This window comes from Vanessa tameamea, chromosome 24 (genome assembly GCF_037043105.1).
Source record: "Vanessa tameamea isolate UH-Manoa-2023 chromosome 24, ilVanTame1 primary haplotype, whole genome shotgun sequence".
NCBI lineage: Eukaryota > Metazoa > Arthropoda > Insecta > Lepidoptera > Nymphalidae > Vanessa > Vanessa tameamea.
Window position 1 is genome coordinate 1,788,882 of NC_087332.1, and position 22,733 is coordinate 1,811,614.

General features: G+C 32.3%; 2 protein-coding genes and 3 non-coding genes across 5 annotated transcripts; 1 reads left to right on the forward strand and 4 right to left on the reverse strand.

Moving 5' to 3' along the window:
• Positions 1-101: 101 nt before the first annotated feature.
• On the reverse strand, positions 102-11,470 carry LOC113404868 (uncharacterized). The gene is made up of 5 exons (XM_026645937.2): positions 11,384-11,470; positions 9,594-9,678; positions 3,153-3,262; positions 760-937; positions 102-157 (listed from the first exon to the last, which is right to left on the reverse strand). The coding sequence occupies exons 1-5, from the start codon at positions 11,468-11,470 to the stop codon at positions 102-104; spliced, it is 516 nt and encodes a 171-aa protein (XP_026501722.1).
• Trnac-gca (transfer RNA cysteine (anticodon GCA)) lies at positions 3,688-3,759 on the reverse strand. The gene has a single exon. It is a non-coding gene; the product is annotated as a tRNA-Cys (tRNA).
• On the reverse strand, positions 6,397-6,468 carry Trnac-gca (transfer RNA cysteine (anticodon GCA)). The gene has a single exon. It is a non-coding gene; the product is annotated as a tRNA-Cys (tRNA).
• Trnac-gca (transfer RNA cysteine (anticodon GCA)) lies at positions 8,983-9,054 on the forward strand. Its single transcript has one exon. It is a non-coding gene; the product is annotated as a tRNA-Cys (tRNA).
• Positions 11,471-14,185: 2,715 nt separating the features above from the next.
• On the reverse strand, positions 14,186-19,546 carry LOC113404865 (uncharacterized). Its single transcript, XM_026645935.2, has 4 exons — positions 19,386-19,546; positions 16,983-17,156; positions 15,862-16,024; positions 14,186-14,372 (listed from the first exon to the last, which is right to left on the reverse strand). Exons 1-4 carry the CDS (start codon positions 19,476-19,478, stop codon positions 14,293-14,295), a joined length of 510 nt encoding a protein of 169 aa, XP_026501720.2. The 5' UTR covers positions 19,479-19,546; the 3' UTR covers positions 14,186-14,292.
• Positions 19,547-22,733: the final 3,187 nt, after the last annotated feature.

Below are 22,733 nucleotides of genomic sequence, written 5' to 3' on the forward strand. Positions count from 1 at the left end.
ATATGTAGCACTTACAAATGAGTAAATATAACATTTACCTTTAAATAAATAGGTATTAACAATCACCATTTGACACCTTGATTATTATTTTCGATTCCAAATTATCCTACAACACCCAAAACGTAACTATTTGCGACGCAAATGAAATATATCCACACTGTAATGAAAAAATCATTATTTTTATTGAATACTAGTTGAACCTGGAGCTTTAGCCGCGCAAAATTTATACAACTTTTTAAGATTTGACAGTGTTGTCACTCCCCCTTTCATCCTTTCGCGGGGTGAAATACTATTCCAAGCGGGACTCAAACTATCTCCTTACCAAATTTTATCTAAATCGCTTCAGTATGAAGAGGTACTTTCAGATACAGATAGAGCTACTTTCGGATTTATAATATTAATAAAGATATTATATTACAAGAATTCAAAGCGGGGTTTTAACTTTGAAGCGCAGCTGTTTAAATAATAATATTATATGATAAAACCTTCATCTTCTGATATAAGTTTTATGCACTTTGGCTTAGTATTTTTTTTAGTAAGACAATAAAAAAAAGTCACGTTATTCAGTAGAAGATACTCCCGCACTCTATTGATCATTCATGAATATCATCTGATCAACTTTTATATTGAATAAAGATTTTTAAAGCGAAGCTAACACGAAACGATTGTATAAAATTGGTTTCATTTGTAATTCTCTATTCTGGTGAGTATTTATATAGGGTTAAATATATGTATGTATATATAAAAAAAATGTCTTACAGAACAAATATCCGATAATTAAAACCAGCAAAGCGGATCCCGATAGCCAATCCAGGTCGCTCAAGATGCAGCTGCTTTTCGCAATGCACTCGATAGCCGTTCCCAAGACCATGACGAAACCAAGGATGACGTTGAAAAATGTCACCCAAACGAATATTTGGACAAGTCCCTCTTCATCCTGGATTAAAGAAGAATTGAAACAAAACAAAAATATGTAATACTAAATGTGTATTTATAATTCATCTCATGTTTTTTTATTTGGTGGTAGGGCTTTGTGCAAGCCCGTCTGGGTAGGTACCACCCACTCATCAGATATTATGTTCCGGTTTGAAGGGTGAGTGAAACAATGTAACTACATTCACAAGGGACATAACATCTCAGTTCTTAAGGTTGGTGTTTTAAGGGATGGTTAATATTTCTTAGTGTCAATGTCTGTGGGCGATGGTGACCACTTACCATCAGATGGCCCATTTGCCCATCCATCTACCTACTTCATAAAAAAAAGTACAATTATTCGTTATGGAATCTTCAAAGTTCACCTATAGATAATTTAAAAGGTAATCGATGAGGTAAAACCAAAGATTTGAACGAACAAGTATTGGTTCGAAATTTAGCGACAAATTTTCAATGGAACGTAATTTTGAAGAGGCTGAAAATTGTTAACAATGTTTTTCGTTCCACAAAAACTTCATCTCAAATATTATTTGATATTCAATTTAGATTGCCAATTTATTCTCTTAAACTCAGTAAAGATATAGCTAGTATCAGATGTTTTCATTCACGAAAACACGAAGGCGCGTTCCTGCATTATCAGCATTTTAAGAAAATAAACTTAACAAATAGATCATATTTTTTGTATTTTATTGCTCGTACTCGTAGTCTCACGCACACTAGGACTTCTTGTTAGCACAAGCATCATTCACACTTATGTACATCGATAATATTTTAATGTGGAAGAGCGAGTTTACATGAGTAAATAGATTTATACATGTTCAAACAGTAACAGCCTGTAAATTTCCCACTGCTGGGCTAAAGTCCTCTCCCCTTAAGGAGAAGGTTTGGAGCAGATTACACTACGCTGCTCCAATGCGGGTTGGTGGATACACATGTGGCAGAATTTAGTTGAATTAGACACATGTAGGTTTCCTCACGATGATGATATGAATTACAAACACCAATTAAGCACATGAAAATTCCGTGGTGCATGTCTGGGCTTGAGCCCACAATCGTTGGTTAAGATGCACGTGTTCTAACAACTGGACCATTTCAGCTCTATACGTGTTGAATTGCTGCGCTAATGTTTTATTTCCTTTAGATCATAAATTTTGCACATTATCACACAATGCTATTCAAATACGAGTTGTTAAAATAGGAAGGGGTTGAGAGTCCGATTTATTGTTTCTGAAGGTCACCAGTTTTTTTTATGTATTATAATACTCCATTCCTTTTAGCCATGAAAGGCCATTATATTCTCCAAAAAAGAATGCTTATTGCATGTATATTACGTGCAATAAGTATACTTTTAATTACATTACATTTTTAAAATTATATTTAGGCTTTGATTGCGTTCGTCACGCCAATCATCGTTTTGGGTTATTTTTTGTTAAAGATAAGAACTTTTAAATAAATTCAAAATTATGGAAAAGCAAATTTATTGCACCGAAAAAAAAAAAGAAAAATAATGACATTGGATAATTTTGAATGTATATTTGATAGATGGGGTAGTTTATTTTTCTTAAAATTAACAATTTTCTTGTAAGTATTATGTAGTATATTTTTTATCGATTTGATTCATTTTAATTTTTATGTGCCAGTGTGTATTTATTTTCGGGCAACATTTTGATCCAATTTTTGGTTGCAGCTGTGTTATATGTATTCGTTATGTTATGTATATATTATACTCAACCAATTGTAATGCAATAAAATATGTTTATATGAAGGTCCTATTCAGGTAATATTTACAGTTTTTACGTGATAGTCCAGTCATCTAAGTCAAAATTCGATTTTTATGACTTTTGACCTTACTTAAGGGCAGTCGCGTACACCCCACCATACCTATATAGGTTTTGACACAAGTTTTAGGATATCAAAATAAAAGTTTGAACCCGGTATCTCGAATTCTGAGGTGAAACTACTAAGTGGGCTGGACTATGATACGTTAACGAAATTTGCAGACATATAATGAGCTTGAATCACGCTTTCATTTCATTATATACAATCAAATGATTCTGTTAAGTTAAGATGTTGTCCAGACAGTTCCAGTACTCCCAAATTTTAAGGACAGATTTACTTGCCTCGGCACTACCAATAAAATAATTAATAATCTTCAATGAGGTTTCAGGTTCCAAACATTTGTGAAAAAATAACACAGGCTATAAAAAAAATTGACTTACGATTAAAGTACCAATCAATAAGCAGACACCAGTGATCATGAACAGGTATGACATCACGCTGATCCCCGCGGATACGAGCACACCGAGTTTGTCCATTGCTTCTTCAGCTTCTAAGCAATTTAAAGAAGATCAAATTAAATCAACATTAAACCTAAATACTTTCTGGTCGCATCTACGTCCACATGAATGATTGTGTGTGTGTGTGGGGGGGGGGGTTAGTCATTCATACCCTTGACGACTTGCTAAATATCATCATATATCAATAGTATTTCTATTAGATCGTATGTTTTTTTGGAAGTTTAAACAAGAATCGTTAAATGTGAATATTTATAAATTCGCCTTTTTTACTAGATGGTAAAGTATTTACTTATTATTTTAGATTAACGTTGGAAAGCTTCTCATAAAATTTGGCATAAAACTAATATACTCGTCGTGGAAAAGGTTAAAAGGTAATTTTTAAATGTTCATAAATAAAAAGAAACATAAAAAAGTAGTGTTTTGTTTTTTAATGGAAAGTATATATTAAAAAAGGGTTAGGGGACACCCGGGTTTGAACCGGGGACCTCTCGATCTGCAGTCGAATGCTCTACCACTGAGCTATATCCCCGTTATGAATCACGTTGAATCGTAAATATATTACATGTTGAATATATGGCATGGGCTGAGATCGTGCTTAGTCCTCACTTTTAACGCTAAGCAATATTATATATATACATATAATCATATACGTTAGTAGGTATTATAAATATTTGATAAGCAATCATAAATATGTTGTTCTCATTTACTTAAAAGTATTTTTTAAAGTTAGCTTAAAGCGCATACGTATTTACATGTCAAAAAAAAAATTAACGTTTGATACACAAATATATAAAGTTCGTGTATTAAATACTAGCGATCCGCTCCGGATTCGTACTAGTACAATTTATATTATACAAATAATGTATTATGATATAGATTTAATTGATACCCTATAGCACGCAAGAATAATATAGCTTCCTATCTATGACATAATATTTAGAATTAGATCTTTAATTTCGGAGATTACCCTCTATGAACAAACAAACAAATTTCACCTCTTAGATGAAACGCTGTTAAAACAAATGACGAATCCTCTAATCTCGCCTTCATTGTTCCCAGGAGTATTTCAAAATCCACTCAATAATAACGACTTAATTAACGAATAAATGATCATTCGAATCAAATCTTTAACTGCAAATATATTGCGAAACGTAACACGTACATATATCCGGGTTGCACTTTCTGTGACGCTCACGCTGTTCAATGAGAGATTAATTAATTTAAATCTAAATAGATTTTTAAGAAACGAAAAACATTCAGATACATAACATTTCTAAATTCGATAATCGAAAGATGCATAAAAGGCATTGAAAACATGTCTGTAGAGATTAGAAAGATAAAATAAAAATAAAAACTAAACGCTAATTGGTCGGTTAGAGCCGATGACGCAATATGCGACCAATCAACGTTCAGTATTAATCAGAGTAGTTAATCGGATTATGATCATTATTTCAGAAAATTGTGGTTAGTTATTTTAAAGTAACACTGTGTAAACGAGAGAAGGTATTGAGCTTATTCCACCAGGCTGCTCCAATGCGGATTGGTGGAAATTCTCTCTTTTTTATGGGTCGTCAGACGGTAAGTGATCAACACTACTTATAACAGCATTGTAATAAATATTACCCGTACCTTACATTTCATTACCACCAACCAAGGGAACTAAGATGTTATGTCCCTTTAGCCTGTAATTACCCTGTCTCACTCACCCTTCAAACCGGAATACAACAATACTGAGTTTTGCTGCTCGGCGGTAGAATATATGATGAATGGGTGGTACCTACCCAGACGGGCTTGCAAAACGCTACCATTAACTAGAAACGGTTTTTTACACCTAACACACATCAAAAACAAAATTATGCCAATGAACATTTTGTCAGTTGCCTGGGCTTGAACCAGTACTGTTCTATTAAGATTCGATCGATCGAGTCACTATGCTATCTCAGCTCTTATAATAAACATATTTGAATAAAAAAAAAAAAAAATCGTAACTTTAGAACGACACGTACATTCATAATGTATAGCAGATAAGGAATTAAAAACACCGATCTCGAAATGTTGTGTAAACTAATATTAAGAACCATTTACTTTTTTATTGTTGTTACCGCGAACCAATAATATATCAAACACAATCTCAACTGTCGTAAAATTGGGAGAGAAGCCTTCAGCTTGACGTGTAGTTAAAAAAAAAAAAAAATTAATAAGTTACGCGTACGGATGAGTGGTTCATCTGATGGTGAATAATCTTGGCGCTGTGTGAAATATTGACCGATACATCGCTAATGCTCCACCAACATAGGTCACAAAGATGTTATGCTGACTCATCCTACAAACTTCACGGCAGACATTCTCAAAGGATACTATTCAACTGCGCACCAGTTAAGTTATAGTGCTCAATTGTACTTATGTGGAGTTGAAAACTATGGAAACAATAATTAATTTCAATGTCTTATATTCGATTGCCCCAGGTTCGTACCGGCATGTTCAATAATTTGTATTGAGAGCTCACTTAGCTATTAAGCAGCGTAGCCTTTTTAAAAATCAGCACCGTTCAATCAGTGGCCTAAAAAATACTCGGCGCTTGATTTTCCAAAAATGGCTAGGCTGTTAATTGAAAGGCTATTTAAAGTAGTTGACAGAGACATACATATATATATTTTTTTTAAGATCTCTCAATTAAAGTAAATACGCTGTCACCTTTATTTAGTGACTGACACAGTTCTATCAAATATTTTTTTATTAACTAGACCTGGGGTTGGAATCTTGGACTTTGGACTTCGACTGTCTATTGCCATATAAGCTAAACTAACAAGGCAATCAACCTAATAGTGATAGACTTCGTAACAGTTTATTAAAATACATATTAATTATATTCGTATGATGACGCATGGATGTGCGTTTATTATCATAATGAGATTTGCATATAAGATTATATAAGAGTTTTAAAATAATAATTTCACAATATTTCCAGCAAATGTTCTTTATATACATAGAAATAATTTTGCTATAACTAACATTATATTAAATTATATCATAATAGCGATTTTAAAGACACTTGACTAGTGAGTACATTTCTTGGGCAACCATTTCACCTTCAATGAAAGCCTATTTGCTCATCTACCTTCGTAAAATAAATATTTTATTTAAAAAATAAAAAATAAAACAACATAGGGGACACCCGGGTTTGAACCGGGGACCTCTCGATCTGCAGTCGAATGCTCTACCACTGAGCTATATCCCCGATGCGTGATATATTAAATATTATTGTTGTATTAGATAGCAAATGCAGTGACCGACGCACTCGTAGCGTCATCCTTCAATATATGAATATTATATACTATACATTTTATCTTGTGGTACGGTTTTGTGCGTATATTTTGGTGCCAAACGAAGAGTTAAATAATCGATTATTATGAATTAATGCAATTGAACCATGAGAACATCACGTAGTTACAAAAATATATATATTTTAATATGTGCGGTGCTATGTGATGTGAAGGCAGCCTAATTCTGCTTAACCTTAAAGCGTCCAAAACAATTATTTCCAATGCAAATATATCGACAAAGAAGGATAAATTGAAATAAACATAACTCATGTATTTTTATATTATGAACAACACTTCATAAATAAGTTAGCAATTTTTCCATTGATATAGTTGGTATGTTACGTTAACATTTTTTTTTTTTTATAAATTACTTACTCTAAATATTTTGTTATTATTTTCAATAAAAAAAATTACGCCTGGCCTTTGTCGCGTTTTCAATGATTTGTTTTTATTGTATTGTTATTATTCATACAAGCTGTACAGTAAACCATATTCAAACTATTTTACACTAATACTATTTTTTGATCATGTGATAATAATAATGATTATGAAATAGAAATATCAAAGCCTGTGAACATTAAGATTCTATATGGTTAAAAATGATCGTGATTGATGAAGTGAGTATTTTTTATGTGGTAGATGGCAAACGAGCAGGAGGCTCATCTGATGAAAAGTGACTACCACTGCCCATGGACATGTGTAACACCGGAAAGCTTGCGGTGCGTTGCTGATCTTTAGGGAATGTGTAGGCTCTCTTGTCGAAGGTTTCCAAGGTAGTATCAGTTTGGAAAAACAGCCGGCGGAAGCTTCCACGGAGTAGTTGTGCGAGGCCGAAAATGCCTTAAAGTTTTCACTTTTGTGGATTTCCGGATATCCAGTAGGTGCGGATGAAAAACAAATTGTAAACACTTTTTTTTTTGTTATCATACTATTAAGTAGCAATAAGATTTGTTGCTCTGTTTCAATTTAGAGAGTGATCCAGTGTAACCTTTGGTCCTTAGTGTAAAGAATGATATGACACTTCTCTGTGTTACTGTGTACATGTGAAGGTGACTATTGTGGTAAGGTGTTCTTTTTGCTTGGCTGTCAGTCATCGGCCGATTCCAGCAGAGCATGACTAGGAGAGAGTTAGATAGTGCCATCCAATTTCGAAAGGAATTCTGAGATTGGTTAGAACATGAGATACTGAACCGAAAGTTGTGGGCTTAACTATTACTGATATATTACGATGAATTCTACACGAGTATCATGAAAGCCTTCCATATCCACAAATTCGTATTGGAGTGGTGGTTGAAGCTGCAAATAATATGAGTGAATAAGCCAACAGTGTGAATAGTTTTTAGGTTGCTAAATATAGTCATAATAATTTAAAATATTTTACATCAATAATAATTGTAATTTTATCTTTTTCATTCGGTCCTTTTGATATCGACAGATGAATGAACGCATAATAAAAATAGGCGTGGGATGTTTAAAGATTAGCAGAGGTTAATGACCTGATGATTGTATTTAAAATCGTATCTATCGTTTTTTAATAAAAATTGGTGTAAAACATTAATAGAAGTGGAGTGGAATCGCTTCTGTGACCTCACAGTGGTAAGTTACAGCCACCATGACGTAGACAAAATCACTGACCAAAAATCCTATAATACTTGTTAATATACCCAAAAATAAGGAAATAATATATAAACTAATCTTCTTCAAATAGGGCTACGGTATACTCTCGTAATATATTAAATATATTTTAAATAATGTTGTATATAATACTTTTAGGTATTTAAAAAAGGGATAAGTGTCTTGAAACTTACATTGGCAATATAGTTAATCTTTGATGATTAGAAAAAGAAAAATCGGTGTTAATTTTCGTTTGAATATTGTATAAAAGTTGATTAGTAGATAAGCAATATTGTGTCCTTTTCATTAATTTGTAAATTTAGTGATGATGGAAAGAGACAAGCAGCTGTTTATTAACATGCACTAGATAATGTTCATTTTTATTATTGTTGATTTGTATCTCCAGAGACATGTTGAACGCTCTTTTGTTAATCTTTAATTATTCTTTATTATTTTTGAAGTCTGTTGGATTCCAGACGACATCTTCGTTTCGGAATGTGTTATTAAAGGTGGTTTTGGCGGAAGGTGTTTTTTGTCTTCGAGGTATTCTGGATTCCTTAGCCGGTATGGGCGGTATTCCGCCAGTCAGTTCATTATTCGATCATCTCTATTATGGATCGCTGTGTTTAGGTTGTAATTCAGAATTTCTTCTAAAATAAGTTTATTAGGAAAGCCGATTTTTTTTATCATCTTATTATCAATAGTAATCATAATTTTAATTAACTTTCACTGATAAGACTGTTTTATCTTTTTTCAATAAGATAAGATAGATCGATTAAAATAATTATATCTGTATTTTCAATTTAATTTGTCATGGGGATATAGCTCAGTGGTAGAGCATTCGACTGCAGATCGAGAGGTCCCCGGTTCAAACCCGGGTGTCCCCTTAACAATTCTTCTTTTATTAAAGTTTTTTTTAAAATAAATTTACGAAGCTTGTTTAGTAAATCGGCTATGTGCCTAAAGGTCACCAAAATATGCTCCTCAAGTAGGCTCTTGCGAGCAGTTTTAAATCAACATTCCAGAAATGAAATTATTTTCAAAGTTGCCATATTGGCTTTACTTTAAACATAAATTAAACAAAAATTAGTCGTGTTATAAAAGTTGTAAATAGGTGTATCTATAAATGTCACTTTTTATATGATACGAGACGAGAGAGGCGGACGGGCAAATGAGTCACGTGATATTTAGTGGTCACAACTGCCTAACCACTGACGCTGTAAGAAATATTGACGATTTCTTACATCGCCACAAATCTAGGGCACTTAGGTTTGAGCTTGGTTACTCTTCACAACTTGGGTGATAAAAAGTAACCGGGCTCAAACGCCCGGAATACAACAATACTAAATATTGCTTGGCGTTAGATTATCTGAGAACAGTACCAACCGAGACTTGCACAAACCCCTACCACCACGTACAAACTTACTTGAAATATGAGTAGCATCTTTAACCTTTTGATAGTTCATATGAGATTTTTGTTCAACCGTGCTTAATCCAACTACGCCTGTCATCTGAAAATAAAATAAATCAAGGTAATCAATTGGCGGTAGAATATATTACGATGAGTGAGTCATACCTATACAGGCTTGCACAGTGAAAACCACCAAGTAAAGTTTGTCAAAGGACAGGTTACACGAAGAGATGACGGCTAACCTTCCATTAGTGAACTGGCATAAGAATTTAAACACACATACACACTTACAGACACGCACACATGTACTATCATATCTCTTTTACAGGTGACCTGTCGTATATTGGCCGGCGTCGTCGAAATTAAATCGGATGTTCCTCATCAGTCTATGATTAGAAGCGCTTTAACGGCATTGATGAATCGGAAGACGATTTAAAACCCGTGAGACAAGTTTCCTCTTAGTAAATGCCCCTGACTCCCTTGTGTATATATGTAAATAATTCAATGCCTAATTATTTCAATGAAAATTTTAAAAAAATCGTTAAGGAACATTTGTGTGTCGTGGAAGTAAATCTAATGACTGCTATGATGATAACACATCTTGGGAATGAATGGCTGTTTCAAATAGAAATATTTTTATTATAAATATATATATATTTTTTTATTGTAAATACAATTGTTAAAATAAAATATATGAAAAAGGAAAGTCCTGTTGAGTGCTTGAGGTGTTTCTTTCCGAGCTGATGGTAGATTTTTTTTTCTCGAACATCAATAATTAAGTGTAATTCTTCTATATTGAATAAATATTTTTGACTTCGAATTTGATTTAAAATAACAACAAATACCAACTGAAACTATTGTAGTAATTATATTGCTTTTATCTTGTGTTATGTGTGAGTTGATGTTACTTTAAATTTCGATCACTGCCTAACTAGTTTGACACTATGAATTTAAAAAAAAATGAGGAATGTCAATGACTTGAAAATTGGCGGGAATTGGGTGGGCGGTACGATAACCGATTTGTTGTAAGCTAATGTTAAAAATAAGTCACAGTGAGAAATAAATTATTTAAATCATTAACAATATTTACGTTATTGTCGTATATGTGTTGGTGAACTATTCATTGGGTTATGTTGACTATGGTTAATCGTTTTACGTACTGAGTCTCTGTTCAAATAACTTTTAAAAAGAATATTAATTTTATTAAAACATAGATTACAATTTAAGACATTTTAGCTTGTATGGAAGATGGATCGGACTGATTATTTTGAATTGATGATTTAAAAATTCGAAAGATAATGTAATAGACAGGAAAATGAGCTAAGTAAGCATTAGGTGGTGCATAGGTCATCTATAACAGTATGTCGAGAAAGACTGAAATAAACAAAACATTTGTCTTTGTACTTCAATATAAACATTCTACGTAGACCCTTATTCCATCCTTGTACGTTGAACGTGTAGATAGTAAATAAATTAAGTATCAAATAATATATGTATGTGTAGTTTATAATTATGACGTGTTATTATAATTGGGTTGTACATGTGTGTAGTTTATTATTATACTTTAGTGTAAATATTCTTATATTATAGTTATTATATCCTCTCTCTGTCTATATCTGAACCTATCTGTTTTTCTAAGCTTCTATCACCAAAGGTTGTCTTTGAGAGATCGCTATAAGCGTCTAAACCGCCTTCGCGCACCATTTGTTAAATATTATTATTCTTAGTATCTCGTATATGCTCATATGTTGTGCATTATATTATTTAAATAAATAAATTTAAAACGTAACATGAATATTACTAACAATTGCCAATACCGATATCAAAAGCATCCCAATCCGCAATGTAATTACCAAGCAACAATTGTCCACGTCCGGAAATATATCGCACATTTTAATTTCTCTTCAAACTATTAATTACATTAACAAAATATTATTTACAAAAGAATATAAATGAAACGTGTTTTTTTTTTGTATGACGTCTACATATTGATATAAGGCTGATGTTACAACGTCGTTTTGTTGCAGATTATACAGTATTTATATTAATAATTTCGTGCAGGTCTATGATAGACGCGATCGAAACCTATTCACAATTATAGATTGTTAAAAAATAATGATTTTTAGTCGACAACATCATCAGCAAAATTCTTATAATCCATATATTTCGATATTAAATTCAATGACATGACAGATCAACGAGCGGCCATGTTTGACGTTTACGGGTGCGTTCAGAAAGCTGTGTAAATAATGTCTATTGTTAGTTTTCACCACTTAGATAGGAAATATATATGTTTGATAATCACAACGTTAAAAGTTATATGAAAAGTAAATGATAAACTAAATTTGTTTAGTTTTATTTATTTCATCCGAACGAAGACGGGTTTTCATTTAGTCAATTATAAAGTGACTGCATTGGTTTATTATGTATGTAAACATTGGAGAGCATATCTTAAAAGGCTATAATTTCAGTCATGGAACTGGAAAATCAGATTTAGCAACAACGACTGCATTCATTATAATAAACTTCGAGAATGATTATGGAGTGGACGAAACTATTTTGGTTGAGAATATTTGAATTTAGAATAGTTCTAGTGGAAACTACCCTTTTATGGTTGTAATCTTGGGACGTTCTAATAAAAATTGCTATTGTATCGTTGATAAATCGAAACATAATAGTTGATTTTAAAGACCAACGATCAAGTTGTAGTTCGGTCTAAGTTGGATCGGAATAGTATCGGAGGCGTATCGTTACCGTTACAAACGACAAGAATTGCCTTTGGCTTCATACAATTCGTTTTTAGCTTAGATGATGGTTCTACCAATATTGTATTTTAACCAAATTGATATAATAAAAAGCACATAATCTCATTGGATATTAAATACAGGATAAAAATAATTATAATTAAAAAAACTTAAGAATAACTAAATGTTGTAAACGATTGCGTTGGCAGCATACGTGTTGGTGTGGACAGAAAATCCGCTGCGAGGTCATTGCGCGACCTTATCAACACAAGCATTTTTTTAAATTCATATACAAAGACGATTTTATTATTCTTATTTATAAACAATTTTATTATTATTATAAATGGAGATTAATGGGATACAAACCAGTAAGGTAATCAGTTGTTACTATTTTATACTAGTTATAAACTAAACCATCGGTAGAGGTTGTTCTTAAACCTAATAATACATGGTCCCCCACCCCCCTCTTCAAAACGCGATATAGGTTGCCGGTAAAAGATTTATGTTTTTTTATTTATTTATGGAAAGGTAAACCGCTTCGTTACGTAACGCGTTACGGCGCCAGTCTGTCTTCCCTTTCTTACAGCAGCGGTAGGCAGGCTCCTCCTCTCTCAGCCTAACTCACAGCGCTAGTATTCGGGCAGTTTGAGTGACTTCTTCTGTCGGTCGTCACGAGACGCACACGTATTTTTATTTTAATGGCGGATTCGCAAATGGCACATCTGATGGTTAGTCACCACTTGCTATTGGTGTTGTAAGAAATATTAATCATTAATCATAGTATCCTACCCTGATGGTCATCATCATGTATAGTACATATATATTAAAGAAATAAATACTTTTATAGTTTAAAATAAATGCGTACCCAAAAAAACAAAATTAATTAAATAATTTCCTTGTTGCTATCCAACCCTTTTTTGAGTCATTACCAATTGATATTCTTACGGTCGAACTACTTGTTACATGTTTAACTGCATTATGTGTAAAATTCTGTACTCATAAGTGAACTGTAATGTTCTTGAGAAATAAAGTTCTTTAAACCTATATATATATACGAATATTCGTTTAGTCGATGTTTCAGTTAGGCTTTACAAAAATAGCATAATATTACAAATATAAATAAAAACAACAAAGTTTATTTCGAAATACCCATTATTTTCAACATTATTATTATAAAATAATCAAAAAAATACAATTTGTAAAGCTTCAATTTTAAAACTAGAAGCTCAATTTTGAACTTTCTATTTCAAACATTACCTATAAACTGATGAGCTTAATTTTCAAGGCCTCGTTCGCCCAGATGTGTTGAGTGAGTCTTATACTGATATTACTATAAAGCAATTAGCGGTAACAGCTGGTACCACTGGTCCTACTTACACTAATAGGCTATTGGCAACATGATATTTTTTTGTAAACATACAGTTAAATAATCTGTTACAAAACGTTGCGATTCTTCAACAATTATTTTATTAAAGTCATCACTTTCTTTCACATTTTATATTCAAATCTGTCATATCATTATTTCATGTTTCAATTTGGAAATAGTGCGAAGAACACCTTCGAATTAAATTCTAACACTTATACCGACTCCTATTATATTTTTGTGGTACTTTTAGCTCTAGAACGTCCTCCTCAATAAAATACTAACTATAATACTGACCAGTATTTAAATTATTATTTAAATTTACACTTAGATTCAGTGTTTATGATCAACAATATAGTATAAAACTCATAGAATATTTTATAAATAAATCCTTTGTTAGTGTTATTTTGAATTTGAAAACAGCAGCGATTAAATGTCAGAACATAGTCCGTGTATTTTTCTGTAGTCTTAAACAAAGAGGAGAATAAAAGCAAAATGAAGAACCACTCTAAACATTTTATTCGTTCAAACAAAGCAAATATACCGTAGAACCTCTTTATAGGTTCTTTCACAGAGTAATAAATAAGTCGCGTTGCTTTCTCTGCTGTTAATAAAAGACATCATCGCTCTCCGCATACTTTAGAGACATTCGTAGGCTGTTCGCGACGATTAGAAAATAAAGGGTAACTGAAAAAAATAATTACATTAAATATAATAATATCGTTTGTCATTTCTGGTTTTTTATTAATCTATGGTAATTAAAAATAAAACAGAAAATATTTATTTATAACTAGACACTAGTCCTGGCTTCACATGGGTATTATAAAGGTCTACACAAAAAATTTAGAATAAAGAAAATACTTAAAGAAAATACTTTTTTTTTTTTTTAATTCCGACTATGGTAGTTGAAATCCTTGCCTTCTTTCGACTACAATATTATACATATATAATATGAATTATTATACATATAAACCTTCTTGAATCATTTTGTTTATTGTTGACAAGAGGATTAAAATCTGTTGCGTAGATTGACTTTGTTTTATACTATGTAGAGATTGAAATACGAACGGGCAAATGAACAAGCTGATAAGGTTATTAACACTACAAAATAATTAGTTTATTCTGTTCCTTACTGCTTACACCCTTAATGTGTTATCAAGCATTGGTTTCAAAATGTAATGTCCTAAACCCGTTATAATACTTACTATTATAACTAGAATATGTCTTATATCCTACAGCACCTTCTACCAAAATTAATTTAAAACTTTAATAACAAGGGATCAGATACAATGATAGCAATAACATGGATTAGCCATTAAGAACCTTAAATTCAAATATTTGTAACTGTCAACTTTTAAGAGCTGTTCTCGGTACCAAAACAAAAAAGCACCAAATCGAAAAAACATTTATTTCAAAACGAAAAATGTACCAGTAAGAACTCCATGCAATAATTTCCCAGTACGAATATTGGACAGATAAAATTCATGTTAACTTAAATTGCCTCCTACTCCGCGTCCTTTAAGTTAAACTTTCCAAAAATAATTTCATAGTTGCTAAAGGTAACTATGCTTGATTCTAAATCACTCGGGTGTAGATAGTCTCGGAGATCTCGTGATGAGTTAGTCAGTCTACTATTTTGTTTTATAATTATACATTTTTCTAAGAAAATGTACTAGGAGAACAGATACTCGTATTATACTATATTCAGATAATCTTTACACATCATCACATAGTATAAAACAAAGTCACTTACCGCTGTCTGTCCCTATGTATGCTTAGATCATTAAAATTACACAACCGATTTTGATGCGGTTTTTTTAATATATATATTGATTCAAGGGGAAGGTTTATATATATAATACATAATCAAACGCTAGCTGAACCCTACGAGATATATCAAAATATTGTATTACAGTATTGTAATCTATAAATACATTGTGCATTTAATATAGATCAATATAGTCCTTTACAGCATTTTATTTAAATGAATATTTTGGAATAGATATTACAGATTGAGTACGCAGGGACATAGCGGTTTATATTGTCTAATTACTGAAGAACTGTGAACATTGTAGGACATTCTGTACAATATATAGTATTAGCATCGCATCCGTGGGAAGCCGGGGTCGGGTCGCTAGTAATAAATAAATTATGATATTGTTTACGTAATATTTACCTAATACTTCACACACCATCAGCGCACACAGAGCAGCACCAGCCAGCACACAATTCGAATGCACAAAGAAACAGAACACAGCCAGAATAAACAGCAACAAGAAGACTGTTGCACTGTACAGAAGTGCCCCCCACTGGTATATCAGGATTAACATTGGTATATTCTGTTGAGACACAAATCTTTGTTGAATTACTTGTTAATAAATAAAGCATATATAATATATTTTTATGCATATATAATATGTTCTTATTTCGCTTCGAATTTATTTGGTGGTAGGGTTTTGTGGGTAGGTACCACCATTCGTCAGATATTATACCACCAAGCTGCAACGCATGCACGTTCTTGGGTTCCGATTTGAAGGATAAGCTAGCATAACTACAGCACGCTTGCATCTTAACCGAACATATCATGAACAAAACCTGCATGTGCCTAATTTTGATGGAATTCTACCACACGTGTATCAGCGTGGTGGAATTAGCATAGAAGATACCTTAGCCCAGCAATGGAATATTACAGGCTATTCGGTTTTTAGTATATCTGTAAAATAATAAATTTCAGATTTGATTACGAAATTGAACTATAACGAGGCACAACCATATTTTTGTAAATAAACATAATTTCAAAATTTGAAACTTTATACAGCAAAATCTCCGGGAAATTCTATTTAAAGTTTGAATAGCGAATTTCTTTGAGTAGTTATAAAGTAAAATACTTTATTTTTAGTTTTTCTTCATCCAACCAGAACTACAAGTCGAACAACAAAGGAATTCATATACGTTAAGTAACATTGATACCTTCTATATCAAGAATATATTTTAAAATTTTACTCGGTACAAAAGAACGTCTGGGTATGTTAGGTTAGTCATTTATCAGATATTCTACAACAGTATTGTTGTGTTTCGGTTTGAAGGATGAACGAGCCAATGTAACTACAGGCACAAGGGACATAACATCTTAGTTCCCAAAGTCGGTGGCGCAATGGTGATGTAAGAATGGTTAATATTTCTTACAGCGCTATTTTCTATGGGCGTTGGTGCCCACTTATCATCAGGTGGCCCATATGCTCGTCCGTCAACCGACGCCATAAAAAAAAATCATTAAAAAATTATAAAACTACTAACACAAATCGCTCCAACGAGTAACATCACGCTGACCAAGCACAGCATGATAGAGACAACACCTAAGATTATCTGTATGGTATGTTCCGTGGCTGCGCTGTGGTACGAGAGAACTGGATCCATGTTCCAGAAACCCTTCGTATGACTTACATTGGGCGCGAAGATCAAACCCGATATCTGTTGAAGACAAGTTAATTATTGAATCAAGTAGATTTGACAATGCACTACCGTAATGTGAGTATTTCTATTTCTTCATGGACATTTGTTCTATGAGATTTAAGCCTGATATATGTATATTGAAAATAATTTATTGTTCATTTAATATTCTTTTATAACTCATTTGGGTTGAGCTCACTTGGAACCCGAATTGGAGCTGCAGCTTGGTGGATTAAGCTTCAAAAGTCTTCTCCTCAAAGGAAGAACGCCTTAGTCCAGCAGTGGTACATTTACTTCTCTATCCCTTATACGACCACGACCATTTAAGAAGTATAGTATTATGTATGTATAAATAAGAACATAATTTCTAGAAATTATACACTGAGTTAATTAAACTTAATACATAATACATATTACATTTGTTTGACAACCTTGAACAAGTGGAATGCAAATATATTAGTTCAAAATACTAAATTTGACTTTAAGTTAGTCAGTGATTAGTTTAATTATATAAAATACACACAAACACGTTTCAAAAATTACATTAATAGTGAAAACGAAATATAAGTTAATATTATATTTGTTTTGTGAATACTTTTTATACGGAACATGTAACATGATATCGGAGCCTTTTCAAATAAGCGACGAAGACGGACTTTGTTTGTATAAAATCCTTTTTGAAATCGTATATACTTTTATTTCATTTTAAAATAATAAATCCAAATTTTATATATTTTTATATTTACTGTATTTTTAAGCCATAGGGAAAATTATTTAAAATTCTTATTGAGACTAAATTAATAAATCGTATTATACATTAAAACAATACTTTTTTAGAAAAAAACGGTGGATGTAGGCTCATGTTCCATCACAGGACTGATTGACAATAATTGTGAATAACATCATTGTGAATCTGTTTATTTGGAAAGAGCAACTATGCGAGTTTCTTGCCGTTTCTATTGTGTAACGGTGGTACGTTTCGGAGAGCAGTCTCTATCGAATATTCTAGTGTTTAACTATTGACGATTCAAAAACGCTTTTTTTGTAAAGTTTACCTGAATAAAATACAATTGATTTGGCATTTGGTATCTTTTATATAATATTAATATATTATTCGATACAAAATTATATAGATGATAAAAAAGCGTGGAGTTAATGCTTGTTGACTTCCAGGCAGGAGATATAACATACATATATAATTGTATTTAACTAACATGACTGTATTTTAATATGTTGAAAAAGGGTAACCACTGAGTTTTTTGCGGGTTCTTCTCGGTAGAATCTACATTCCGAACCGGTGGTAGCTTTACTTTAAATGGTTTGTTAAATGACGATTCAAAAGTGCTTGTATAAGCTTACTTGAATAAAGTATATTTTGATTTTGATTTTGACTTTTCTATCGCTCGTCTAAAATGTTACTATTATCAAAAACGTCAAAGTTGTCAAAAGTAATTTTGATATTGACTGTTAAACTAGTTCATAGTTAGTAGTAGCCCATGTTCGGTAAGTTTGCAATCCAACATGTAATGTTCTCTCCGTGAACTCCCATTTTCATCAAAGTAAAGAAGTGAATCAAGAAAGCAAAAAAAATTGAGTGCACCTGTGTTTGGGCACACAGTTGTGCACTATGATATGCCAGTCCCCTTAAAGAATGACCGTTGACTAAATCAGGAGGGCAACTCGTGACTGTTCTGCAACCGAGTGAAGGCAGAGGCTTGTTTTCAATTAACAATTTTATTGTGTTGAATTTGTATTTATAACTCATCTCTTACTCAGCGGCGAAGGAAAACTTTGCAAGCAAAGATATAAATGTGATCCCACATTACAAAATGTCTCGGTTGCCAAAATAAGATGTTTTTTTTAATTTGCTTCAGTTAATATAGTAATTAGTGATGGTTGATAGCACACCTTGGGAATGAAACGATTCTCTCCTGGCTACTTATTTGTTATGTAGAATATATATGAACAATCATAAATTGACAAAAAAAATCGTCTTGTTTCTTACTCCGGTTCTTCTCAAAGTAATTTCTTTTCTGAACCACTGATTGTGTTTAATTTGATAATCAACGACTAAGCCGAATTCGATGAAATTGGGTATGAAGCAAGTTTGAACTCCATGGAAGGTTGCCTTTTATGCCTACACTTGACGAACAACCTATAAACGCGTGAAAAGCCACGGGCGACAACTAGTATTGAAAAAAATATGATTTGATTTTTCACAGCAATTCAGTTGGTATGGTATATACTTACGAATGAGAATATTGCGATCATAACCGTTCCAGCTCTTAGGAAACAGCAGAAACAACAGCTGATCACTGTTGGCAATTTATCCATGTACTTCATTTTGTATGTTTATTAATATCACGGAAAATTTATTAATTCACAAACATCGTCTAAAGCCTAAAGGTACATTGACGTTTGACGTTTTAATCTGTGACAATTTTTAATCTTCTAAATTGGTTTTGCGGTCAGTTTTAGGTTATTTAGTTTCCTAGTGATTGAAATATAAAAGCTTAACTTGTTTTTTTTTTGTTATTATTATTTTTGGTAGTGATCGCGTACTATTATAATTATTTACCTCAGTACATATTTATGATTCCGTTGATGTAAATGAAAAAAGGAACTCTTATAAGATAATTTTGTTGCCCGTCTGTCCGTCCGTCAAGACCCTTTGTCTCAGGAACTCGTAGAGGTATAAAGTTGAAATTAGTTCCAAATTCTGAATTCTGCTCCTCTTTAGAGCTGTGAAAAAATCAAATATCTAAGTCAAATTATATGGTAGTATCAATCGCATTTCTCATACATTTTCAAAGGGAATATATACACCCATAGAGTACTTCTTGTCGACCTAGAGTCATGAAATTTGTCAAGAAGCTATATATTATATTAGTAAGTACAGAAAAACATCCGAAAACCGTATATTTGTTGTTATGTCAGTGTATCTTTTAGTATTGTGTGGTGCTACGGAACCCTCAGTGCGCGAGTTCGATTCGCACTTTTCCGTTTTTTTTTACCACTACGATAGTCGAACAATATTATATAAGTATGTCAAAGCGTCAGATAATTAAATACTTTGATTGTAATCACTTAGTTTTGAGATTTGATTCTGGATGACCCTGAGGTCAGTCGCTGTTTGTCATTTTAAAAACAAAAACTGTGAGCTGTCAAGGGGGGGATGACGGAAGGTGTCGCGGCCTATGAAATAATGTTAAAATCAATATACGATAAACCAGCTATCGATTTGTTGTATTATTTCGTGAAAATGTATGACGAAGATGGTGACCCGTTAAGTATATGAAATACAACAAAATCAGGCTATAAAAAGCTATTGGGTTCTTCTATCTCTATTCACAATTTTTCGAATTCGATTTTCGAATCGGAAGTGCGTACACTCTCGTAACTGTACTTGTGCATATAGGCACGAGAATGTACACATGACACTATAAAGTGTCCTGCGTAGTTGGCCGGTCTCCCTAGAGATTGGACGCCACCGTAGCCGAAATCAGTTTGGGCGACATTATTGTTATTATTATGTATTATATTATAATGACTATATATGTCACGCTAGTTCATTGTAGCAAGTAAATTGATTTAGTGATTAATTTAGAATATTCATCTGAATACTTAGATGTGATAATTGTCGTATATGTTCAACCTTTCGGTTCAAGTCACTTAGTAATATATATTTAAACAGGAAACACAAAACATTCATATTATAATGCACGTATTCGAACTTATTGTATGTAGTGTGTATTTTGATTATATATTTGTATTTTGTATGTATTGATTATATAATTTATTTATTGATATATAATTTGTGTATTCTATATTTAAATTAATTTATTAGTTCTAGTAATAATAGATTTTATCATGAATACAGCATCACTCAACTCATATCCTATGAGCTATCCTAACCTACACCGTTGGTTGCCTGGAAGAGTTCGCTATGTAGCGACAAGGTCGCCAAAATAGTACGCGTCTTTTATTAAGGCTGGGTCTATGTTGTATTTATTTATTTTCTTTGTGTTGTGTTCAATAAAAGTATCAAGTAAAATATAATAGTTTTGTTATTATATTTAGCCTATTGTATCGTTAATAATTATTTATTTATATCAATTATTTCTAATTATTAAGTACGTGTCAAATAACTAGTAACTTGTTTTTTATAAATGTTTTTTTTTTTAATTGTTTTCGAATACTGATCAATATAAACCATATCGTTATATTACAAATTTACGCAACGAATACCTAAATTAAAAAAAGTTCTGTAGAACATATAAAACCTTATTCTAATAAACTCAATCGACTTATTTCTCAATAGTACTTGTTGATATCGGATATTTTTACAACGCTTTGTACGCGATTTAAAATTCATTGTAAAATATGAATTTTTAACATATACTCGTATTCCTCGGAAGCTTCGTTGATTGCTTTGAAAGATATTTATAAATATATAAAAATAAATTATATTATTTTGTTTAAAAATCGTGTGTACGTGTTAGTTATTTATTTACACATATGAAAATTTCATTTATGTCAATTGAATTTGATAAAAATATAATATATAGAGCATCTGTATGAATGAGTTATTTTTTTTCTTTTTTAATATTTACATTTATTTCATTTCATCATCTCTCAGTTGAAGGACGTCCACTGCTGGACATAGACCTCCCCCAAAGATCGCCACAATGACAGGTCTTGTGCAGCCCGCAACCAGCGGGTTCCCGTGACCTTCACCAGGTCGTCGGACCACATTAAACTAAACACCAAAAACCACATTTATTTAACATGCAATATTGGTTTGTCTAGATCAAATCTTGCAAGCTGAATTAGAAGCACTTTCTCTTATTCCACGGAGATTAAATTTCACCACGTGCTGGTTCAATTCCAATGACAGTGTATATTGATGTTAGACATGACTTGATTGTAAGCCCTGGATTGACTCCAGGTGGAGGAACTCCTCAACAGTCAAAAGCTACGAAATGTTATATACAGAGTGGCGGGGACGACATTTGATTAAATAAAACAAAAATTAATACTCGTTTATATAAGACTGATAAGATTAATTTAACAAATATAGTAGAAATATCAAAAAGTGAAATTTACGAACTAATCACACAGATATTAAAACCTGTAGAAAAGGTAACGCCGCGCGGCGGTATTACTCGTCACTCAACACCGACATAGATGCGATGGGGTACTTGCTACATTACGATCAAAGCGGCGGATTTTATTCGACTTTTGTCGGAGCTAACCTGAAACATAGTATAAACAATTTAGCAAAAACATATTAATAAGATTTTATCTACTCACTTCGTCTATCACGATCATTTATTTACGATATCGGTATGTCACCGTATAATTGTCAATACCGTGAGATTATAATCTATCTCGCGAGATAGTGAATTGTCGAAAGGTTGAACCGTAACATACTGCTTATAATTTAACGCATTAATTTTTGGTAGATTATAATCTACCGAAGCTATTGTAGAAACTCTAACCTAACCTAGCCGAAATATTTAACATAACTATCGAAATTTTTGACGTTTTATTTTGAGTTAAATAACCGTTCACAATATTTCGGCAGCTTACAATCTC